The sequence below is a fragment of the Salminus brasiliensis genome, chromosome 19, assembly GCF_030463535.1.
Source record: "Salminus brasiliensis chromosome 19, fSalBra1.hap2, whole genome shotgun sequence".
NCBI classification, from domain to species: Eukaryota; Metazoa; Chordata; class Actinopteri; order Characiformes; family Bryconidae; genus Salminus; species Salminus brasiliensis.
This window is the reverse complement of record NC_132896.1, coordinates 6,450,946-6,472,504: the sequence shown is the minus strand read 5'-3', so window position 1 is coordinate 6,472,504 and position 21,559 is coordinate 6,450,946. Positions and strand designations below refer to the sequence as shown.

The 21,559-nt window shown below is 40.7% G+C and overlaps 1 protein-coding gene across 2 annotated transcripts in view; it reads right to left on the bottom strand.

Moving 5' to 3' along the window:
* The window catches only part of tmtc3 (transmembrane O-mannosyltransferase targeting cadherins 3), a 33,988-nt gene that overhangs the window by 3,391 nt on the left and 9,038 nt on the right, over nt 1–21,559 (bottom strand). For both annotated transcript variants that reach the window (XM_072663564.1, XM_072663565.1), the window contains exons 4-13: nt 19,494–19,593; nt 17,315–17,430; nt 13,599–13,771; nt 9,832–10,084; nt 6,408–6,556; nt 6,035–6,155; nt 5,772–5,883; nt 4,524–4,627; nt 2,113–2,282; nt 1,196–1,422 (exon numbers count right to left, since the gene is read on the bottom strand). In XM_072663564.1, coding sequence (XP_072519665.1) covers nt 1,196–1,422; nt 2,113–2,282; nt 4,524–4,627; nt 5,772–5,883; nt 6,035–6,155; nt 6,408–6,556; nt 9,832–10,084; nt 13,599–13,771; nt 17,315–17,430; nt 19,494–19,593 — 1,525 coding nt within the window. The remainder of the gene's footprint in view (nt 1–1,195; nt 1,423–2,112; nt 2,283–4,523; nt 4,628–5,771; nt 5,884–6,034; nt 6,156–6,407; nt 6,557–9,831; nt 10,085–13,598; nt 13,772–17,314; nt 17,431–19,493; nt 19,594–21,559) is intronic.

The following is a 21,559-nucleotide window of genomic DNA, read 5'->3' as shown; positions in this document are numbered from 1 at the left end:
TAGGCTCCCTTTAAATGGTAGCTAGATACTAGCTATTCAGGCATACATGAAATGTTTGTGGACACCCTGTGGACACCCTTTCTAATGAATGCATTCAGTTACTTGAAGTTGCACCCATGTGAAAAATTTAACACACACAGCCTGTCTAGTCCCTGTAGAGAAGTACTACCAATAGAATAGGACCCTCTCTGGAGCAGATAAACATGAACCTACTGGCACCATGCTGCCTAATGCCAGGCCTGGGCTAGAAGGGTATAAACCCCCCCAGCACTGAGCTGTGTAGCAGTGGAAGAGAACGGTAGTGCTCCACCCAATACTTTAGGAAAGAGTTGAGCTTAAGGTGGGATGGCGATTATACAACTTCCTGACCACATGCTTGACTCTTGGCGCTGAAAGCAATCAAATCCTCACAGCAGTGCTCCAAATCTAGCAGAAAGCCTTCCATGGGCAGTAGAGACAGTTACTCCAACAAAATCAGTATAAACTCTCTTTAAAGACCTTTGACTTCAGAAGAAACAATGTGGAGCATGTGTCCAAATATTTTTGTCCATAATAATCACATTTTAAATACAGCATTTTAGCGCATACATGGTTTCTTTCTAAATCGTCGACAGCGGCTGGCTTTGGGGCAGACCATAGGCTAACCCTTAATTATTTACAGCGACAGATCATTCTAGCTCCTGCACACAGCGCTGTGACTGATTCAAGAGAACGGTTCCCATCAAACAAACCCAGATAATGGAAGCCCTGTTTTCCATTATTTACATCACAGCAGCGTAGGTGTGTACACAGCAGAGAAAATGACAAACTCACGACGGCTAAAGCCTCTCTAGAAACATACGAATCCATCGTGCTTTTCAGCTTTTCAAAAAAAGGCAGAAATCTCTGCTGACTCCATTAATATTTGCATTGCCACTGCTGGTTAAGACACCAGCACTCCAAAGCATGAGAAAACCTGCAGATAGAAGAAACATGAGATATATAAAGCAGGTGAAGGGCCATTACTACTTTACCGTCATGAATCATATAAACTATTCATCACCACTTTTCTCTCATTGCTGTGGAAAACGCTTGTGATGCAACATTTCTCCGTTATCTCATTCTTCAGCCCCAGGAACCAGCCCTTTTGGGGGGGTAACATTGCACAGGCATTTGATAAACTTGACTGAACAATCTTCTCATTAGTCTCACCCACCGGACTCTTGCATGAGCAGGGCCGAGTTAAAAAGGGCGAGCTTGTGCTTCGGGTTCAGGTCCAGTGCACGGTTGAAGTTCCTCAGAGCTTCTGTTGGCTCCTTCATCTCAATGTTGACAATAGCCAGGTTGTACCACAGGTCAGCATTGGTATGATCCAACTCTAACGCCCGCAGGTAGGCATCCCGTGCCTCGTTGGGCTTATTCATCTTTAAAAGGAGCTCTCCCCTGCACATTATATGGAGAAAAAGAAGAAGTTCTCAATCAAACATAAAAGCAGTACACTTGAGAAAGACGTAAGCCTTTTACATGACCCCTTCCGTGATCCATCAACTTCCGTGAATGATGTTTTGACAAGTCGGTTTGGCAAAAAAAAAAAAAAAAGAAACTGACTCAACTCTGCTATAAAACCAAACAAGTATCCTAACCATACAAGATTGTGATTAATGACTTAAAAGATCAACTGCTAACGTCCTAATAAGGTAATTATAAGGGATTCGCCGAGTTGGCCTACGCTGTTAGAACAGGCACTGCACAACCATAAACATGTACATGCCAACACATGATCCAAGCACGTGTACATTTATTACTCCTCCGAAGCTTCTAGTAAGGATACACTGATGGATGTTAAAGCTGGGGCTGCAAACTTTCTCAAGCACAATTCATGAATGGGATAGGATTACGCAAGACTGACGAATGAGGCTCCCTTTGTCTTAGAGCTGCCCACTGCCCTTTTATAGGACATCGATATATTAATTGTCAAAGCTTTATGCGTTCTAATGAGCAGAACATTCGAGCTATTGCATTTCAAAGAGTACAAAATATGGACTAATGATGCTTCATTACATGTGCAGTTTTAGAATGTAATCCCATTAAAACATCAGCTGATTCCAGCGAGCCGTGCCAGATGTGACTTGCCTGCTAATGTAGGCCTGTTTGAAGTCTGGTCTCATGCTAATCGCTTGTCTGTATAGCTGGTCGGCTTCCTCTAGGCGCGAATCATTGGCCCGGATCAGGTTGGCCAGGTTGATGTAGACGTTCAGGTGGTTGGGGGCTACACGAGTAGCATACTTCTTTCCTGGAATGATCTGGCAAACAGGAAGGAGGAAAAAAGCTTAGATTGAAAAAGTGTGGACCACCATTGGTTTATAGTCTAAATAAAACAGCAGGGTAAAAATGGCAGATAGAGTACAATCAGTCAAGACGCTGCATAAAACTGTACAAGTAAAATTATCAAAAAAAATAAATAAATAAAAATAAATAAATAAATAAAATACCCTGGCTTTATTTTTAAGCCACATTCTACTAACATTATGCATTAGGCTAATAAACTGCAACATTAAGCCACTACATTCTGCACTGACAGCATATTTATTTATTTATTTTTTAAAGGTACGGTATTATGTTTTATTTTCCTCTCTCCTTTCCTACTCCCCTACCTTCTCTTAAAGTTTACAGACGTGAGCCAGAATATGTAATATACAGCTTCAGGCCATACACTGACTGATCTATAGCTTTCCCATGTACCTAACCCCCTTCTCATAGAGCAGAATTTAGAAGATTTCTGCAGCCATGTAGGACGAAAAGCAGGGTCACAGATCAGTTCAACACAACTAGCGATGTCCCAATCTGACCCAGGCATATTTTAAGGGATCAGTGGCTCAGTGGTTAGAGCGCCAGGCTATCGATAACAGGGTTGTGGGTTCGATTCCTGGGCTCGGCAAGCTGCCACTGTTAGGCCCTTGAGCAAGGCCCTTTACCCTCTCTGCTCCCCGGGTGCTGGAGTTGGCTGCCCACCGCTCTGGGTGTGTGTGTGTGTACTCACTGCCCCTAGTTCACTAGTGTGTGTGTGTGGGTGTGTGTTCACTACCACAGATGGGTTAAATGCGGAGGACACATTTCGCTGTACAGTGACAAATACGTGCACCTTTACCTTTTTAAATTTGGAATTTTAAGCTTGTCAGTTATGATTCTTTGCTTTCTAGGAAAGCACCCTCTGGCATCCTCCACGAATATGAATCTCAGCTGCAGCAGCCGCCTTTACACTTGAATTACGCCCAGTTTTACATGCGGGAGTACTGGGAATATTTCTTTGTCTCTAAACCAGCACTGATCAGTGCGTTTAAAAATGAGGAGGAATCTAATCGAGGATATTGTTGATGCTGAAAGATCATTGATTAACTACATGATTCATTATTTTAAATATTGTGATCTAGTATTTTTATCATATCGCCCAACCCTAACTCAAGGTATTAAAAATAAATAAATAAAATAAATAAATAAATAAATAAAATCATAGTGTGCACCACTATACACAAACAAGTGTTTTTTTACTGCAGTGTGAACAATCAGGAAAGTCAGTCAGACAGGATTATAGGATATTAAAAACACTGAATAAAACGGGCAATTAAAAAAAAAAAAAAAAAAGGAGGCCACCACACAAGGTAAATCCGTCTAGAATGTCCCATTATATAAACTGTTTACTAAAAAAGTTGTTTTACTTCAGAATTAATTAGCAGCCTAAAAATCACGTGGCTGTATTATTAATAGAAACAGATCAGATTGGTATTGGCAGACACTGAGATGTAACCAGATCAGATCAGGGGCAAATAAATTGGACTGGGTCATTCCTAAACAAGACAGATCTCCTAGACAAAAGCTTGAGAGCCATCGCCATAACGTTTATCTGAAGGCATTCTTCTCTAGTGAGTGTGTACCCCATAGTGAAATACTGGCTGGGTAGCAGGGTATCACAAAAGAGGTCAGGGACATTAGGTAAAAGCCTGTTGTTGGCACGAGAAGGAAACTCAATCAATTACAAACTTTAGCACAGCCACAACACTGTTGTTGTTATTGTGTCTAAATACGCCTCCCACTCTTTTAAGCCTGATTTTCATGACGCTGCATTTCACAACCAAGAAAGCAATTCGTTATTTATTCTGGCAGAAATTCTGTTTGTTAGCTTCCACGCCAGGATCGCATCTACAATCTACAACACCAGTGATCATTTACGCTCAACTAGAGTATTTGTTTTTGGCTTTATGTGTTGTTTATCTTCACATTAACCTCTTACATCTCATATTTCAGCTACACTGTTTAACCTGGCGCATGCAGGTCCAGTGAGTGTGTAGGGGGGTGGTAGGGATGGGGGTGTTCTGAATGAGATATCAGTCATTTACTTCACACAAACTTTGACTTGGCGTTGAAAGGCTGAAGAGGGGGGCATGAGTTTTCATTTCTGTGGAAGAATTGTTATCCAGTCTCTCAATCTTCAATAGTTTCCATGAAAAGAAGACAGATTCTCACAGAGCCATGAAGGCATCTCATACCTGTGGCATAAGAGATTTGGCAACGAGATACGCCTCTTCAGCCTCCTTGGATCGATTGAGGTTCTTGTATGTTCTTCCAACGTTCATATGGGCTCCAATGTCATCTATAACGGATGGACACTTGTAAATAGATCACATTATTATCCCATAACAAAAATAAATAAATAAATAAAACAATCAAGTCAACAGGACAGATGTCATGTAACAGCTTGAAAAGAAAAGTTTGGTTTGGGTAATTGCAAACCTGAGATCCAAGTAACACATGAATGGAAAACTTAACGCCACGCAAACACATCATAACAAACAAACATACAAACAAACAAACAAACAAAAAACTGAACTTACAAGCCCTTCAGTTTGTAGCCTTCACATCTGATAAAGCATTTCTTGCAACGATGTCCTTTCTGAACTACCGGCCAAACCAAGTAAGCTTTGTGTGTTTCTGTGCGATACCGATAAGACCGCCATTGTTTTTAGAAACACCCCCCCACCACCACCCCAACCCCCACCAGAGGGCAGAAGCACTTTAGAAGCAATGTTATTAGAAGCAAAGTGATGCATAAAGATAACAGCAGGCCAGGATATCCTTGTCCCATAATGCTTTTCAGGGTTAATCTTAGGAAAACACATGTGGGTGGCGAAACGCTGTTAGTTTAACTAACTAACGAACTGCCTAATGTGTGTGTAGATTGGCAGTAACGAGGCCCGTCCACCCAGGTTAATGTAAGTGAGGTCATATACGAAGAAGAAGAAAAAGAAAAGTGTTTAGAAAACATATTTGTAATAAAAGACGCATGTTCTGAGGACATATCTATCTGAGCAAGTAAAGACAGCCAGTGCTTTTATAATGTCCCATGGAATTCCAAATAGGATACTTTTTGTTTAGCTTCGCTGCAATGTTGGATGCTATTCATTGTCACGATGCCAAAATAATAACTTTTAAAAAGCCACCATATCGAGAATGACCCAAAAACAACATCTCACATGCTTTTGTTTTGTTTGAAATAAGTTTCCGTTTTAATTGATTTCCACTGCCAGTATTTTTGGAATGCAGTAAAGAAACAAAAAAATAGAAAGAAACTAATCTACGTACAATTAGTGCTGCCAAACCCAATACCACTATTAAATGCCTGGTTACTTTGGACTCTGGAAACATACTGATGTTTAAATCTTGTATGATTTTCAAAGAATCCGCTGACCTTTAATAACCTTAAGAAAGGTGAGCGAACAAACGGTAGTGAATCATACCTGGTTGTACTCTCGTGGCCTGGAGGAAATACTTAAGCGCTCTCTCATAATTATGTTGATTCTCCAAAGCATGACCAACATTATTCCAAAGTTTGGCGTTGTTCTTATTTACCTACAAAAGTACACAAATTGTGAAACATCAGGGCATCATCAGGATATAAGAAAGCATCATAAAAGTAAATGTAGATACCCACAACACCCCCCCACCCCCCACCCCCCACCCCAAATGACACTGATTTCAGATTTATGGTTTATGTTCATACTTTCAATGCCGAGGTGAAAAGCGTGTACTCCGACTCCCAGTCCCAGGTCCTGTTGAACGTCTTCACAGCATGCGTAGTTAGAAGAATCCCCATAAACAGCCATGAGATTTTCTTTAGCCCCCTGTAAAAGAAAAAATGTTGGACAATTACAGACACTTAACTTGAAATACATTTCAGTGGTCTTTTAATAGAAAAGAAGATTAAACCAGTGGTTTTAAAAGTGCTCCAAGCCAGTCTTAAGCAAAATAACGTTTTCTTGCTGCATCTGGAAATAATAATAATAATAATAATAATGACAACAATAATAATAATTAAATTCAAAATCTTTGATAATCCAAAAAGGAGACATGGAAAGAACATTGGATGACTATACCATCTATGAGTCAGGCTCTTGAAACCATGGGCCACCAGTACACAAAAGCCCATGCTAGGCACATAAAGCACACGCTCTGCCACCACGAAACCCACAGGGAAGAACAGGTTGGATGCAGGGATGAATGGGAGGACGATAAGCGAGAGAGCCTGTGGGAGACACAAAACACAAGACATGAGCCAGACATCTGTCATACTTGTGCTGTTGCTTTTAATGTTTCTCATCCTGTGTGTAAATTTCACATCGCCTGAGTGGGCCTGCCTCAGGTCCAGTCCAACGCTATGAAAAAAGGAAGCCATGAAACACACATGGGGAACGAGTAACTGGCTGAATCCATGAGAAAGTTCATAAATAGTACTTAGTGACTGTTTTATGAAGTACACAAACCTGTAAAAGGCATTACAGAATAAAACATGAGGTGTTCTGACTTAGGAAGTAACCAGACTGTCTTAAACTTGAGACTACTAAAAGTCAAATAAGAAGAGAATGTAGGAGTAGCCACTCTACTGCACGCGAATACAAGCGAGGCTAATCCACAATCCTAGCCTTAGTGTGATGTGATACATTTTCACTGTCAGTGAGTGGCTGAGTGCATTCACCAAGCCTGTTTAAACTAGATTTAAACAGCCTACAGTAAAAACAGCACTAGGATTACTTTTTATGGGCAATTTGCTTAATAACGCAGAGTAACGAAGTTCAGCATGACTGAATTCACAACCTCTAGTTTCTCCTGGAGGGCATACGTCAAGCTCTTATGCAGTTAACATGATGTAGGTTGGTACCTAATGTAAAACGTCACTGTACCGCCAGTGTAAAAGCTGCGTCACACACTGTACTTTCACCACCCCCACATACGTATTAGGGTCCAACAGACTCTACAGACTTATGGCAGGAAGTGGAAACACCAATCGCTCTTAAATCAAATCAGGGCTTAGCCAAAGTACCTCTCTAAAGTGCAATGGGCCGCAAAACAAAGCAGTAGTAGTGCACGGCGTTGTACTAAAATGCTCTTATTGTTCAGGTTCAGACAGACTTGTGCTATTTTCAATGCTAATCGCTCCTAAATTTGGTCTATTTTGCAGATTTGTCTGAAACCAGAACCATGAGGACGACTAATCTCAGGATAAACCCCAACCAAATCAGATGGCCTCAAACAGAAGCATGAAACTTAGGAGCTAAGGTTATACACACACAAAAAAAACCCTCAGGTGAAAATCTGTTGGCAAACATACTTGTGATTTATTTCATGGAAAACAACATGTTACTGCAGTCCCAGAAACGGTGCATAAATATAGCCATCTTACACAATGAATGCTGAGCCAGTAGTCGTAATACTGGGATTACGGCTTTCGCTGATTCAAAGAAGTCTTTGACAACGTGACGAATCTCTGATTTCTGCAGTTCTGAATGCAACAAAAGGCAAAGTTTTCTAACCCATGCTTCTCGTTCTGAGAAACAGCCTGTTGGGCTGCATCTAGCCACAGCAAATCTCACTGTTCAAACAGTACGGACATTTTCCGTCTTTCCCGAGATGTAGACGTTTTGGGAACATCATCCCAGGGTGAGGATGGAATTTGTATGCTTACACTTCCAATAATTCTGTTAATTCATCTCAGTGGATGCCGTCATAAAAAAAAAAAAAGAAAAAAAAAAATCAGAAGGCAGAATTTGTTTTGGCAGCAGCTTCAGAGGACGTCAAAAGTCAAACATCGGACCACGCTTGTACAGGCCAATTTAGCCGAGCTACAAAACAGCTGAGCTGAGGCGCGAATAGCGGACGACTTCATCTTTATCTGAGTTGTTCTTTGTCTGGAGGGCCAAAATCAACCAGGATGAAAGACAAGTAATTGTAGTGGTAAAAGCTCTGTTTGCCTTTAAGAGCAGTTCTCAAGCTGCGTGCTTCATTGCTGGCACAACAAGAGCCACACTCGGTGAAATTAGCCAAACACACACAAGAACTATAATGTTTCCTGTCTGTGCAGAGTGAGTGTTGAGGGTCCTCACGCAGCCTCTCATTAAACCAAACAAGCAGAGCCAAACCAAATAGATCAATATCCTTATGCAACCTGTTTTAGTGAGCATTAATAGCAACGGACGAACTCTTGCGCTTTGTCCGTCTGCTGTGATTTGTGGTTCTGCTGCCTCAGAGGACAGCCCCTGCCAGCAGAGCAGAGGAGGTCACCAAACCCTGCGGACACCACAAGAGACGCAGATGAAGAATTTTTTCGAATGCTGTCGCACGATAAATGAACAGAGAGCTGAACCCTGGTCTTTTTTGGAAGCGGTGACACTCTGAACTTGGAAAGCTTGGAAAACATGGAAGCTGTCAGAGGCCAAACATGTGTGGCCAGAAGTGCTGAGAGCCACCAGACCATGGGAAGATTAAATCTCTTACGACAAAAAAAGTGGGAAAGAAGATGGAAAAACATAAAAACATGAAGTTATATAGGGATGTATGTAAAGCAAAAAATAAATAAATAAATAAATAAGTGCACTTCCATTACAGCTCACACCTTCCAAACGTGAAAAGCACATAGCTGCAAATCTGATATGGGGGGAAAATCTGTCTTCCTCTAATCAAGACAGATGAGATCCGTCATTCACTGCACGATTAAGTGGCGTCCTTCAGCCAAAGCCATTAACATTTATGGCGGAAAAATTCCAAAAAGCTGGTCTATAGCCCATATGCAGGTAATAATCTTTACAGAGCGGTCACAGACACATGTGATCAGTCAAATGGCTCACGATAAAAGTTCCAAGACATTTTCAAAAGCATGCTAGATTAGATTCCAGGAACAACACAGTGATAAACTGTAAAAAAAAACAACCTGGGAAAAACAGAGCCCATACATTCCACTATGCTGGGAATGCCCCTCGGTGTGCACATTCCGGAAACGAAGTGGCTGCATTTCCGCATGACCTTAGATCATGCCTGCTGAGGGACAGGCCCTGACCCGACCGTCCAATTTACTGTTACTGAACTTCCTTGTAAAGCTGTGGGTATTAATAACAGCTGTCAAAAGTATACCACCCACAGCTTTGTGTGTCAACAAGACCAAGGAACTGCTTGCCTTGTGATCGCTAATTAGGACAAATAAGGCTGCAGCAGCCTCTTTATTAGCGGATTATCAGCCTCTATTTAAGTCATTTTCATGCCTGCGAATTTTTCAATTTTGCTTTTTTCTAATGAATCTCAATATTTTAGAAAGCTACTGTGTTTGTAAAGCCATTTGAAAAGCTGAATGGTTTTTTGCCCCCCCAACCAAACAAATGTACAATTCAATACATTCATAAAAACATTGACGAAGCATTCAAGCATTCAAATGGCTGCATCTGTAAACAGCTAAAGCTCTTTACTGACCTCATTAAGGTTTTGAACTTGACAAAAATCAATCAATTCAAAACCAAAGGTTCCCAGCCTTACCATGATGATGGTTTTGGCAGAGTTGTGGCTGTGGCGAAGGCCGTGATAGGCCAGGGAGCCGAGCAGCATGTAGAAAGCCACAGTGGCGAGGTTCCGTAGGTCGAGCACAGACTCTACCAGGGGGATGGTACCCATGGTCCAGTCACAGCACAGCTCAGACGGGTTGAGCAGAAGCCAGCCGTTCACTGGGAGCAAGTAGTTGAAGGTGAGCTGCCTGGCAGGTGTGGAACTGACTGCTGCTGGGTTATCAAACCTGGATAAAACAGAACAGCTCGGATAAGAAGCTATAGTAGCACATTAAAAGGTTGTTCTGGCGCTGTGGTGCCAGGTGCACACCTGGGTTGGCTTCTAAAAAGCTGGATTTGGAGTTTAGCAGACCCAACTTGATGCTCCCTTAAATCAATCTACAAGTTACCCTGGATGGTTAATCAAAAAGTACAGCTGTGTATTATGGTTCCAAAACATTGGAAGTGTGGTGCGCTAGCCTTATGCAAGAGGCCTAACTGGCTACAATGTGGGATCAGCTTTGTCTAAGGTGTGAATAAACAACAAGTAGGTCAAATAAAATGAGCTGCCATGTTGACCAATTGTCAAATACGCTCAATGATCAAAATCAAATCAAACTGTGTGACTGAACAAACCTCAAGACACACATTCAGACCTAGACAAAGGCCCATAACACTGTGTAAACCTAAACGGACTCAATCAGAGGAGGGTTCATTACCAGGACGAATAGTACTGTACGACTTTAAACAATGCAGGGATTGTTTGTAAATGCTGGTGAACATTAAAGCTTTGTTCTTAGCCAAAGAAAATAAGCAGTATAGAATGAAGGATTGCAGACTAAGATGAATTTGAATGTTTGTTATGAAAACAGTATGGGAAAATAGCGTAGCTCAATTATTCAGTTAATCGTTTTAAAGGGACCATTCCTTCAATAGATATCCTCAAGTGTTAATGTGGGCGAGCATAGCGGAGCAAAAACACGAACCTACAGAGACCGGAACAGCTGGACCGACTTCAAAACAAAATAAGCACAGCCATGAAGCGTAAAGGGAGGCGCTGGTGGCCCCAAATTACCACTTAAAACATTAAAGAACTATTTATTTTTGATTTTTAATCGAAATTGCGAAAAATGTGCAAGGTCTGCTTCCATGCATGTTGTCAAGATATCACACTCCAATCTATCTGAGTAGACATACATATAGAAGTATATTATCTGGAGTTTGCAGCAAGGCTCTTTTCCAAGCTATTGGGTCAGAAGTACTAGGAATTGACTGGATAAAAAAAAAACATCAAATGAGCCTTTATTTGAGCAATGCAGCTGTGTTTTGGCTCCTGCCTTTCTACTATATCGCAGGATCCTATAATACAAAGTAGGGACAAAATAAACTGGAAAGGACGCATGGTGCAATGCATTGTGTCTCCAGAGGTTTGTATGATAAGACACCTTCTGCCACAGACTTGGAGACAGTCTGTGGATTATGTCTGAGGGATTAGAGATCACATCCTTGACAAATCCAGAGGATTTCTCTTTCCTGATCCTAATCGTCCTCAGCTGTGTGATCACAGAACAGAAGTATGGCAGAGGATATAGGATTTGCGCTTCACTCTCGGCTTTGAGACACAGCCAGCATCTCTAGACGTCTGTTCAGCAGACAGCTATGAGGAACTGGACGGAGAACATATCTGAAACCATGCTGCTGGTGCCCCTTTAAGTTCAGACAGAAGTAAAGGAGGTAGATAACAGGTGTCATATCACATTTAATCAGATTAGTCAGTCTTTTTTATCACACTTTTCAACAAACATGAAAAGCATGTGTGCAGGTCCCTCATTGTCTTTATGCTTTGGTTTTGGAGACCAGTTGCTACATTAACTCATTTCAATGCAATATTAAAAAATAATAATTTTAAAAAGCCTTTCATTTGTGGCCTTTTGCAGAAACCGCAGTCAATTAGGGCTGCGCTTAAACCGTATGTTTATTGTGATATTAGGTTTGGCAATAAACACATCATAAAAAGCTGCGGTGACAGAATGGAACAATTTCCGTTTTTTAAATTACAGTAGTAACTTAACCATTCAACTGATGACCATTTATGAAGCAGACTCACACACGCACAGCTTAAAACCTTAACTACTAGCCTGTAAGAATTATTAAAATGGAATGAGGCGTGCTGAAGGCAAATAGAAAATAGGTACATGCTGTGCTGTGAAACATACTGCATTACAGGAAGAAAGGGAAGATGAAATGATTGATATTTTATGTATTTGTTAAGAAAAGACATTTAACACCCAATCCAGCAAAACTAATTCCAAAACCCCAAAACTGTTACATAGCAGTCTTAAATTTTTACGCCCCCAAAATTTACATCCACACAGCCGCACTGGTGAAAGCCTTAGTCAAATTGGGTGAAACTGAATAACACAACAGTGACTTCAGGAGAATATGGTGTTGTTGATACTGGAGAGCAGCTCATCACCTTCAGGCTCTGCTAGTTGTGGTTGCTACAAGAACCCGGCCTCGACACCGTGGCTTTTCTTGTGCCAGTTTAGCAGAAGGGGAGTTTAAACTGGGCACGTGACTAAGCAAAAGCCAGAGAGGCAAACAGGGATCCGTGCTAGGCTAAGAGCTAACACTAGGTGACTGGCTGCTTCCTTAAAAACAAACTGGTCTACCCGCAGAGTTAAACACACATCAGAAGGGAAACGGACCGGCTTAGTATTTTTACTGGTAAGACTTAAGAAAGCCAAAACCAGATGGGCAAGTGACTGGGGAGAAGACTTAAAGCTAATCAGCGACAATCTCTTCAGCTTGAAATCTGTAAAAAAAAAAAAAAAAAAAAAACCTACCAGACTTGTTTCAGCTCCTGACAGGCTTTTGAAAAATTCTCTGATAAAGAAGAATTCATAATTCTCTAAATTGTAGCAAGGATTTCAGGCCCAAACATTCCCAAACAATCACACCACCACCACCATGCTTCAAAGTTTGTATGCATGTTCTTATTTTAAAAAGCAGTGTTAGGTTTTCATAAATAACAGGGCCTGTGTCAGCCAAAAAGCTCCACATTAGATTCATCTGTCCAAAACGCACTGTTCCAGAACTGAGGGGGATCATCAAGGTGTTTCTTGGCAAACCAGAGTTGAGGATTTATATTATACTTGGATAGCAATGGTTTCCATTGTGCTATTCATTTTTTGTTTTCTGATGGCTGATTAATGAACACTGACCTTAGCTGACGCAAGAGAGGCCTTCAGTTCTGCAGATGTTGTTCTTGGGTTCTTTGACGCTTTCCGGATGATTTTATGCATTGTTCTTGGAGAGATTATAGGAAGCCTCCACTACTGGGTCGACTGACTACCGTTTCAAACTTTGTCCATTTAAACAATAAGGATCTGACTGTGATCTGGTGGCGCCACAGAGCCTTCGAAAAACCTAACCTCTTTCAGACTGATGGACTTTGACAGCCTTTTCTTCAGGAATCCCTCTTCTTCATGAAATGATGTGCCTGAATAGACAGCTGCCAGGTTCACTCTAATTTAAAGTCCCAAAGTTAGATTTACATTGGTCAGGGCTGGCCAAAATTGATCAATTAGTCAATCAATCGATTTAGTCAGCTCAGTTTTCCAACAACTTTTCCAAACATTTTTGGAATATTTTGTGTCCATATTGTGCAGCTCTGCCAATGATCAAAATGGAATCCTGCCAATATTTTTGTTTTGTTTGAACAGTAATATGAAATTAAAGTGGACGCTTGAGGTCACTCACCTGGTGAAGACAGGCAGTTGGGACTGGATGACCTGCACTCTGACAATGACTAGCAGCAGCGTGCTGATGACCAGCACCACCAGCTTCAGCAGGGTCTGCAGCACTGCGTAGGGGATGCCACCCTTCCCCCGTACCACCTGCACCACCGTCTCAATGATCATGGGCAACGTGAACTATGTTCGGACAGACAGATAGAGATAAAGACAGACAGTTGAACGTCAGATTGCATTTCATCAGGATCCAACCCTTAGAACCTTAAAAGGCAAGCATTCCCTCTCCCTGCAGGCTTATATTCTTATACTGTTCAATAGCCTTTTCTCAGAGTCTCAAAATAGGAGTCTTTGTACTACAATCATTTGAGACACATCCACTACTGCACCAGGTGATCTGCATTTTAAGACTATTTGCAAGGACCTCTCTCAGTTTAATTACAATTCCCATTCTGTTTAATTAATTTTACATTATATTTTTTTTTATTTAATTGACATTACTTTGTAGAAACTGGTTTCCACTTTGACCTTAAATAGTATGCAATTATAAAGTATATGTAAAAAAAAAAAAAAGCCCAAATTCAATTAACCATGATTCCATTTATAACATCCAACTGGAATCTTGAATTTCACTTCAGAATTCTCTCTTGTGTAATCATCAAATGAATACTCCCTATAATATCATACTAAATAGCATTAACATAAATCCTAAGATCCTAAGAGCATGATTACTTTGGGTAAACTCAGCTATGCATAATACAAGTCAGTGGCTTGTTTTAATCAGACTGACTGCGCAAAAATCATACATCATTCGTGCTAGCCAGAGACTCTTCAGAAAGTCTGCCTCAGTTTGTGAACGTACCACAAGTGTAATAAGAACTCGTATTCCACATCGCTGATAGTAATTTTACAGAAGAAGGGGGAAAAACCTTCTTCATTCTGAGTAGACGTCAATGTAAAACATTTTACTTTAGCTCATTTTGGTCCATTCGTCATAAAATGTTGACCTAATGTAAAGAACAACTGCCAGATTCACTTTAGGTTAAAAAGTGGAAAAACAGGAAAAATGGAAATACATTACACTACATGCCTTACATAAGGCAACAATATACTACATAATTAATCAGAATATGGAAGATTTTAGGACTAGGGTGATTTGAGTGAGCAAATCTTAGTAATATATATATATATATATGCTCATCAGAAAGTCTGCTTCAGTTAAAAAAAAAATCCAATAAAAATCTAATTCCATCTACTACTTACCATCATTCTTAGAATCTTAGATCATAGATGTTTATTTGGCACTCCAGAAAGCACAGCATGCTCTCACTGTACCACCCAGAGGCAATTAAACTAACCTGACACCATCCAATAATCACGCCACAGTAACTGTATTTATAAAGTACATTCTTTAGATATCCATAAGCTTTAGGGCCATTCCACATGAACACACCAGCACCTCCATATTATACTTAAAATATTTAATATGAAATAATAATAATATAATATGAAATAATGTCTTTATGCTACCATAAAAAAAAATAAAAAAAAATGTTTAACCAATCATGTTCTATACTGTTTTAAAAAAATGCAAAGCGAAGCACAGATTTTTGCTTGAATGTTTTCACAGAAAGCCATGACCTGTCCAATCACGACATGCTCGAGGCAAGTAGGTGTGGAATGACCTAATGACCTATATATATATATATATATATATATAAATAAGCAATTATAAGCAATTAAATGTCTTTAACTTCTTCCATTGTAAGGCAAAAATGACTGACATTACTGTTCTAGTTGTCTACATTCTTTCTGTTCCATTTTAAAATCATTTTAATGCAACACACATTCTGTGCGTTTCGCCTTTTCCAGATATTCTTCATCCTTCATCCTGATTGGTGCCCCTGTTGTCCGTTAGTCACACCCTAGACACCTCTGTGAAATCATAATGAGGTCATATTTTACAAGATCCTCTTTCAACAGTCAAAGGTTCCATACAACAAATCAGGGTTGTTGGAATTATAGGTAGCCAAGAAGGCCTTAGCTTCTCCAAAAGAGCCTTGAGCTCCCATGAAGCAATAGATTTCTGCTCTGGCTCTTCTACAGCAAGGTGCAGTAGTTGCTTGTTGACTTTTAAATAATACAGGCTGGTACGACTTATCGTTACAGCCTTGTTACGAGATTTTATTTTATTTATGAAAATTGAGGTGCACTGGCTCTTCTCACATTGCTGTATTAGTCGGTACATTGTACTGGTTACTGCCCAGTCGTCCCTCGTATTGGGCCTTATCAACCAACCGTTCTTAGGAAGAAATTTCTTCCTAAGGGCAATGGAATGGAAATCAGTAGAGGAGAATGACATCATGAATCTGACTTAGATGTTTAGTTTGGACGTTTCTCAAGAAAGAATTGGAGACATTTTTTAGGAAGAAGCTGGTAAATGAGGGCCATTGCTCAGATATAGCCTTTTATGCTACATATCCTGCATAACTGTGTTAGTCCTGAAAAGAGAGTCTTGCGAAGTATCTTGTTAAGTCTTTCCCACATACTTTTATACTCAAATTACATGTTACATTTTATCATGAACTGGAATAATTAGGCCCTTTATTTCAAAGGAACCATCAGTACCTGAGAACCACTTCTGGCTTTCTACCCTCCGGTCTATGTCTACGTCTAGGAGATATAATGCACATTCCTGAACGTGCACATGTTCTCAACGCTACACTCCAACTGTGTCCAAAGAGCGCCTAACCAGTTTATCATTTATCTCATATTTCACTTCCATGTTCCATGTGCTACGTAACCCTGCAGCACACTTCTTGCAGCAGGCCGCAGTGGAAGATACTGCGCTGGAGCGAGAATGTGCGAGAGTCATAGCAGAGTAATTAGTTCCAGGGTGGACTCTACTTCAGACACACGAGCAGGCTGGTATAGGGTGCACATTAGCTGAACTTCCGAGGCAGACGCTCACAGCGCCCGAAGGGCCCGCAAGACGCAACAGCTGCCGACTCTCACTCCCTTCAGTAGCCAGTCCACATAAGAGGATTATGACAGAGTCCATTATGTAAAATGCAGCCTAATTGCATAATTGAAAGGGCATGATGGGCTGCCAAAAGAGCACAAGGCCCCAGTGTGGAGACGACCTCTAATGCACCACGATGAATAGCTTCATCCAGCACTGCAGAGTTTTTTTTTTCCAGCGTGAGTGCATGCATTGTTGAGTAGCTTTACTCATCCAATTACTGACGGTAATGAGGAACAGTGAAAATGCCAAGGCACCATTAAAGAGGACAAAGACAACACAAGCAATAACAAATAACAGATCTCAAGTGTCTAATGGAAAAGTGTGTGATCGCTTTAACGCTGCAGATCTGTGGATGAGTGATTTGTGGCATTCACGCATTTTCCTTGGCAATTACCGCTGCGGCAAGCGAGGAATGATGCCACCTTGAGGATAATTATCCAGCTGTCACCTTCAAATTTGCAGGGCTTTGCTTTGTTTCACAAACAGACCTCCTAAACATAATGGTTTCAAGAAGTCTTTGCAGGTTTACCGCTCAACACTGCGGTTTAATAATCAAGGATTACATCGGCGTTGCTTTAATCTGGTGATCTCCGTTCACCGGGGTTTCAAAGTACCTTCGGTTTAGATACATTACAGACTTCACGGCGCTACTTAACGAGGCTAATTATTGGACTAAATTCAGTGAGACGGAATGGTCTTACCCCTTGGGCGACAAACACTTCATACACACAGCAGATCCCGATGACAGTGATGCCTTGCTCCTTGCAGAGTGTGGCTACAGCAACAAGGAAGACAGTCAAGATAATAGGCGTCCACACTGGAAAACAAAAATATAATAAAGAAAAATAATAAATGTGTTGTTTGGTAGTTTCTACTTTAAATAAATAAATAAATCAGCCCTGTCCGTCAATCATGGAGTCTCTTGAGAAGCAGGAGACGTGAGAGACATTCATAAACGCTAAAGTTTGGACCTCCAAAACTGATCTGTTTTTCTTGGCCGCCCTGAAAGGTGAGCTTTTTCACATTTCTCAGCACTCAGGCAATATCGCTGGTAGTGGGAACGGCTGTGTTTTTCAGCTCAAAAATGCTTAGAACATCATGATTCATCCTGCAGGTGTTTCTAGAATTCAATAATCAAGACAGAATGGGGTGACGGCTATGCAAATTCAAAATAAAACCCCACAGTTCTAAGAAACACCACCCGTCTAACCTAAGAAAACACTGCTTCATGCACCAAACGAGGCGGAGATGATACGTTTATTTGACACTGATGACACTGATGAGTGAAGAAAAAGAAATAAATAAACAAAAACATTTGGAAGTGCTACTTGGCCTTCAGGATTTTAAAGAAAGAAAGAAAGAAAAAGGAAAAGAAGGAAAAAAAAAGATGAAAAGATCGAGCAGAATGCATACGGACTGGTCTGGAATTTAAACAACCAACCAGATGTGCCCAAGTAGTCAGATCAAGCATTTCAACACGTTTATTTGTCTAAATGTCCTGGTTGTGACTCTCAAACGTATCAAAGGGCATCTTCCAGAGGGGACACAGTTGCTTCTATTGTTTCATATGAAACATGTGTGTGCGTGTGCGTGTGTGTGTGTGTGTGTGTGTGTGTGTGTGTGGACCTCCCCCTTCAACGAGTGTTTACTGGTTACTGTCACTGTTCCCTGGGAACCAACCTTTTTTCCAGGTTGAATGGTCATATTTCTAAAAAAAAAAAAAACACGGATACATTTTTGATTCATTGAAGCAATATTTAAAAAGAAATAGGGCAAAATGTTGACAATAAACCCATATTTTGAGGAAATATTTATAAAATATATTCTTACAACATAATCCACAATCAAAAGAATATTCAGTACTGTTTAGATTTTAAAAAAGTTTTATGTAGTAAGTCATAATTTGTAAGATAAAGATGATGAGTTATAACTGTGTGTGTGTGTGTGGTGACAAAATGATCAAAATATGATGTTATGCTCAGGCAGTTATTTCCACTGCACCTCAATTGTTTGTTCCAATAAAAAGTGGGGGAGCATAAGCATATGTGGAGCTGCACATGGTCCACTTGCTCCACACCACATAAGCCCATGTCATGTGCAGCATTACAAAGCTTATTATTCAGTAGCTGCACGTAAAACAATCCAGATAGAAAGAGTTAACAGTAGTAGGGTGTGTTAGTTTAAACAGGGTAGCAAAGGTTAATGGGAGTAAAAATAGGCCAGTAACGGGGGGGGGGCTTCTCAGTGGCACAACTGGGCAAGAGGGCAGCATACAGCTGCTGGAATCCAAACTGCGATGGTGCCAAGAGTTCAAGCAACACGTGAAAGGACGGTGTAGTGCTTGTCTCTTCATTCTACAGAAGAGATGTCAGCTTTTGTCCACATAATTAGGCAACAAAGATGTGTGCACAGCAGTTATGAGGAAACAAAATCTTAGACATCTAATGTTCCTGAGGTTGCACATTTGCAACGGCATGAAAAGAGCACGTAGCCAGTTTGCCATTAATCTCATGTTTCACTTTCATGTGTCAAGGATCATCATTTGTAAAGCATGCCAGACTTGTCACCCGAGTTCAGGTGAAAGCGGGCAGGGGAAGTTACGCTCCGCTTCTAAAGAAAATGGTTGGCATAAGCTCCTTGTAAATGTTGTTGATGAACAGCAACATAAAATATCCAGGTGATAAAGTGTCCGTCAAGCTAAAATGGTATTTTGCTAAATGTTCACAAACCAAAGTGTTCTTAAAGCTCTGGGTGGGGAGTATGCTACGCTTAGTGCCGAGGACAAGTCCCAGCCTGTGCAAGGTGCCCGAACAGCGAGCCTGTTTTGGCAGGCACACATGGCTTGGTGACACTGAAAAGGCTGACGACAACACCTCTTACCGATGGAGTGATCTGTGCCTTTCGACTTGGTGTAGGCCAGGAAAGCTGCCAAGAGGAAGATTGAGGACAGCAGCTCGGCTCTTCCCACAACACCTGTGACCTGGCAGAGAAAGAAATAAAAAAATAAATAAAATAAAATTGGGATGTGTGGAACACTTCTCATGAAACAGAAGAGCTAGAGGACGGGGGCTGCAATAGAGCGGGCAGGTGGTGCAGACTATGGATAATGACAAAGCAAGCATTAACTGTATGCCAAGGAATGCCAATTAGGTGCCGTGGTTCGCCAACAATACCTGGAATATGTCAGATCTCAAAGCACTATTAGGGTTATAGAGGGTGATATATGCTCCTCGCCACACAGAGGCAATGAATATAACTATGAATATACTGGCTGAACTAAACACACCCCGAAAAAGGATTTTGCTGGAATGGTCAGCGAAATGCTAGGCTAGATTTTTGCACTCAGAGTCTGCGGTAATGTTGGTAGCGGTAGTGTTGTCAAAAGAACAATACACTGATAAATATTCATGCATTCATACACTGATAATCACACCTGTACTCAGTGTGCACCAAACAACTGAGCCATGGTCTGTTAGAACATGCATGCAGGCATATGTTCACTTCAGAAAGCTTGTTTTATGATGGTCTGCACAAAATAAGGAAAATTACTTCTGACTTTACAGATGCTTATACAGTCCATATTAAAAATATATATATAAAAAAATATATATCTTGGATATTTTCCCATTTTACTACTTCTATTAATGGAATCATGGTCAATATAAGTTGGCTTTTTAAGCAAAATTACAATGTTAAATGTTAAAGTTAAAACATTTCCACAAAGTAATGTCAATAAAATAAAATAAAAAATCTAAAAATAAGTGACTACATAAATATTCACACCTTTGGCCGTAATCACAGCACCAAGTCAGTGTGGGAAGGTCTCAATCAGGCTTGGATATCTGGACACTGCAATTTTACTCCATTTCTCTCTACCTGGGCAACAGTTGTCACATGCAGAGTCTTCCCCCCCCCCCATCTCAGCAGCGGAAGTTTTTATCTCCTTCAGAGTGGTCAACGGTGGCTTGGTGGCCTCCCTTAATTGCATGGTCCCTCAATTTGTGAGGGCGACCTGCTATAGACTTAGACACAGACCATATTCCTTTCAGGTGAAGCTGGGCAATATGACAAATATGACTGTTAGTGCTTAGTAAACACTGATTAGCTGCAGGTTTCATTACTAACAGTGTGATTAGACTGGTTTAATTAGATGAAGAGCAGCAGATGTTGAGTATAAATCACTGTGTTCAGTACGGGAGAGGATGTGAATAGTAGTTTATAAGAATTGGTCACTACTGTTTTTAGTCTGTGATTACATGTATCATGTTAAATATTGTTGATCACGAAAAAAAGTAAATAAATATCGCGATACAGTATTTTTACCATAATCGCTCAGCCCTACTTCCAGGGCTTGTCTTGCCACCAGCTGGCAGTTACTGCATTGGCTGTATTGCACAGATGGACAAAAGAATGGATTCCAAAAATACCAGCAAATCATAGATGCAAATATCAAACCTACTGGTAAAGATTTGACTAAAGATTGTGGAATAGGCCTCACATTCCTCTGGCCTAAACAAGCTTTGCAACAAGATCACCCAAGAATACTTTCAGGGGATGTCCAGTAAAAACTTTTTATAGACCTGATTGGTCAAATTCTAAGATACTGGGTTCATGATTCAATAACAAAAACATAAATCTGAATGATCTGTGACCCGTGCAAAGTTTTAGACACCCTTGCAACACCTTTGCTCCTCTCAGCAACTGTCTACACATGTAAAAATGAAATAAATAGATTGCCACAAGTCAGAGTGTGAGAAATGGCAACTTAGAGAAACTGTGAAGGTGAAGGTGAGATCTGGAAGACCAAGAAAACACACAGAGAGGACTTCTGGTATGCTGGTATTCCTGGTAAATCGTAAACCCCTATTTGGCTGCATAAAACCTGCATGAAAGTTTAGCAGAATCAAGAGGGTGGCGCACCTTTCCACTGTGCAGACTGTGAAGCA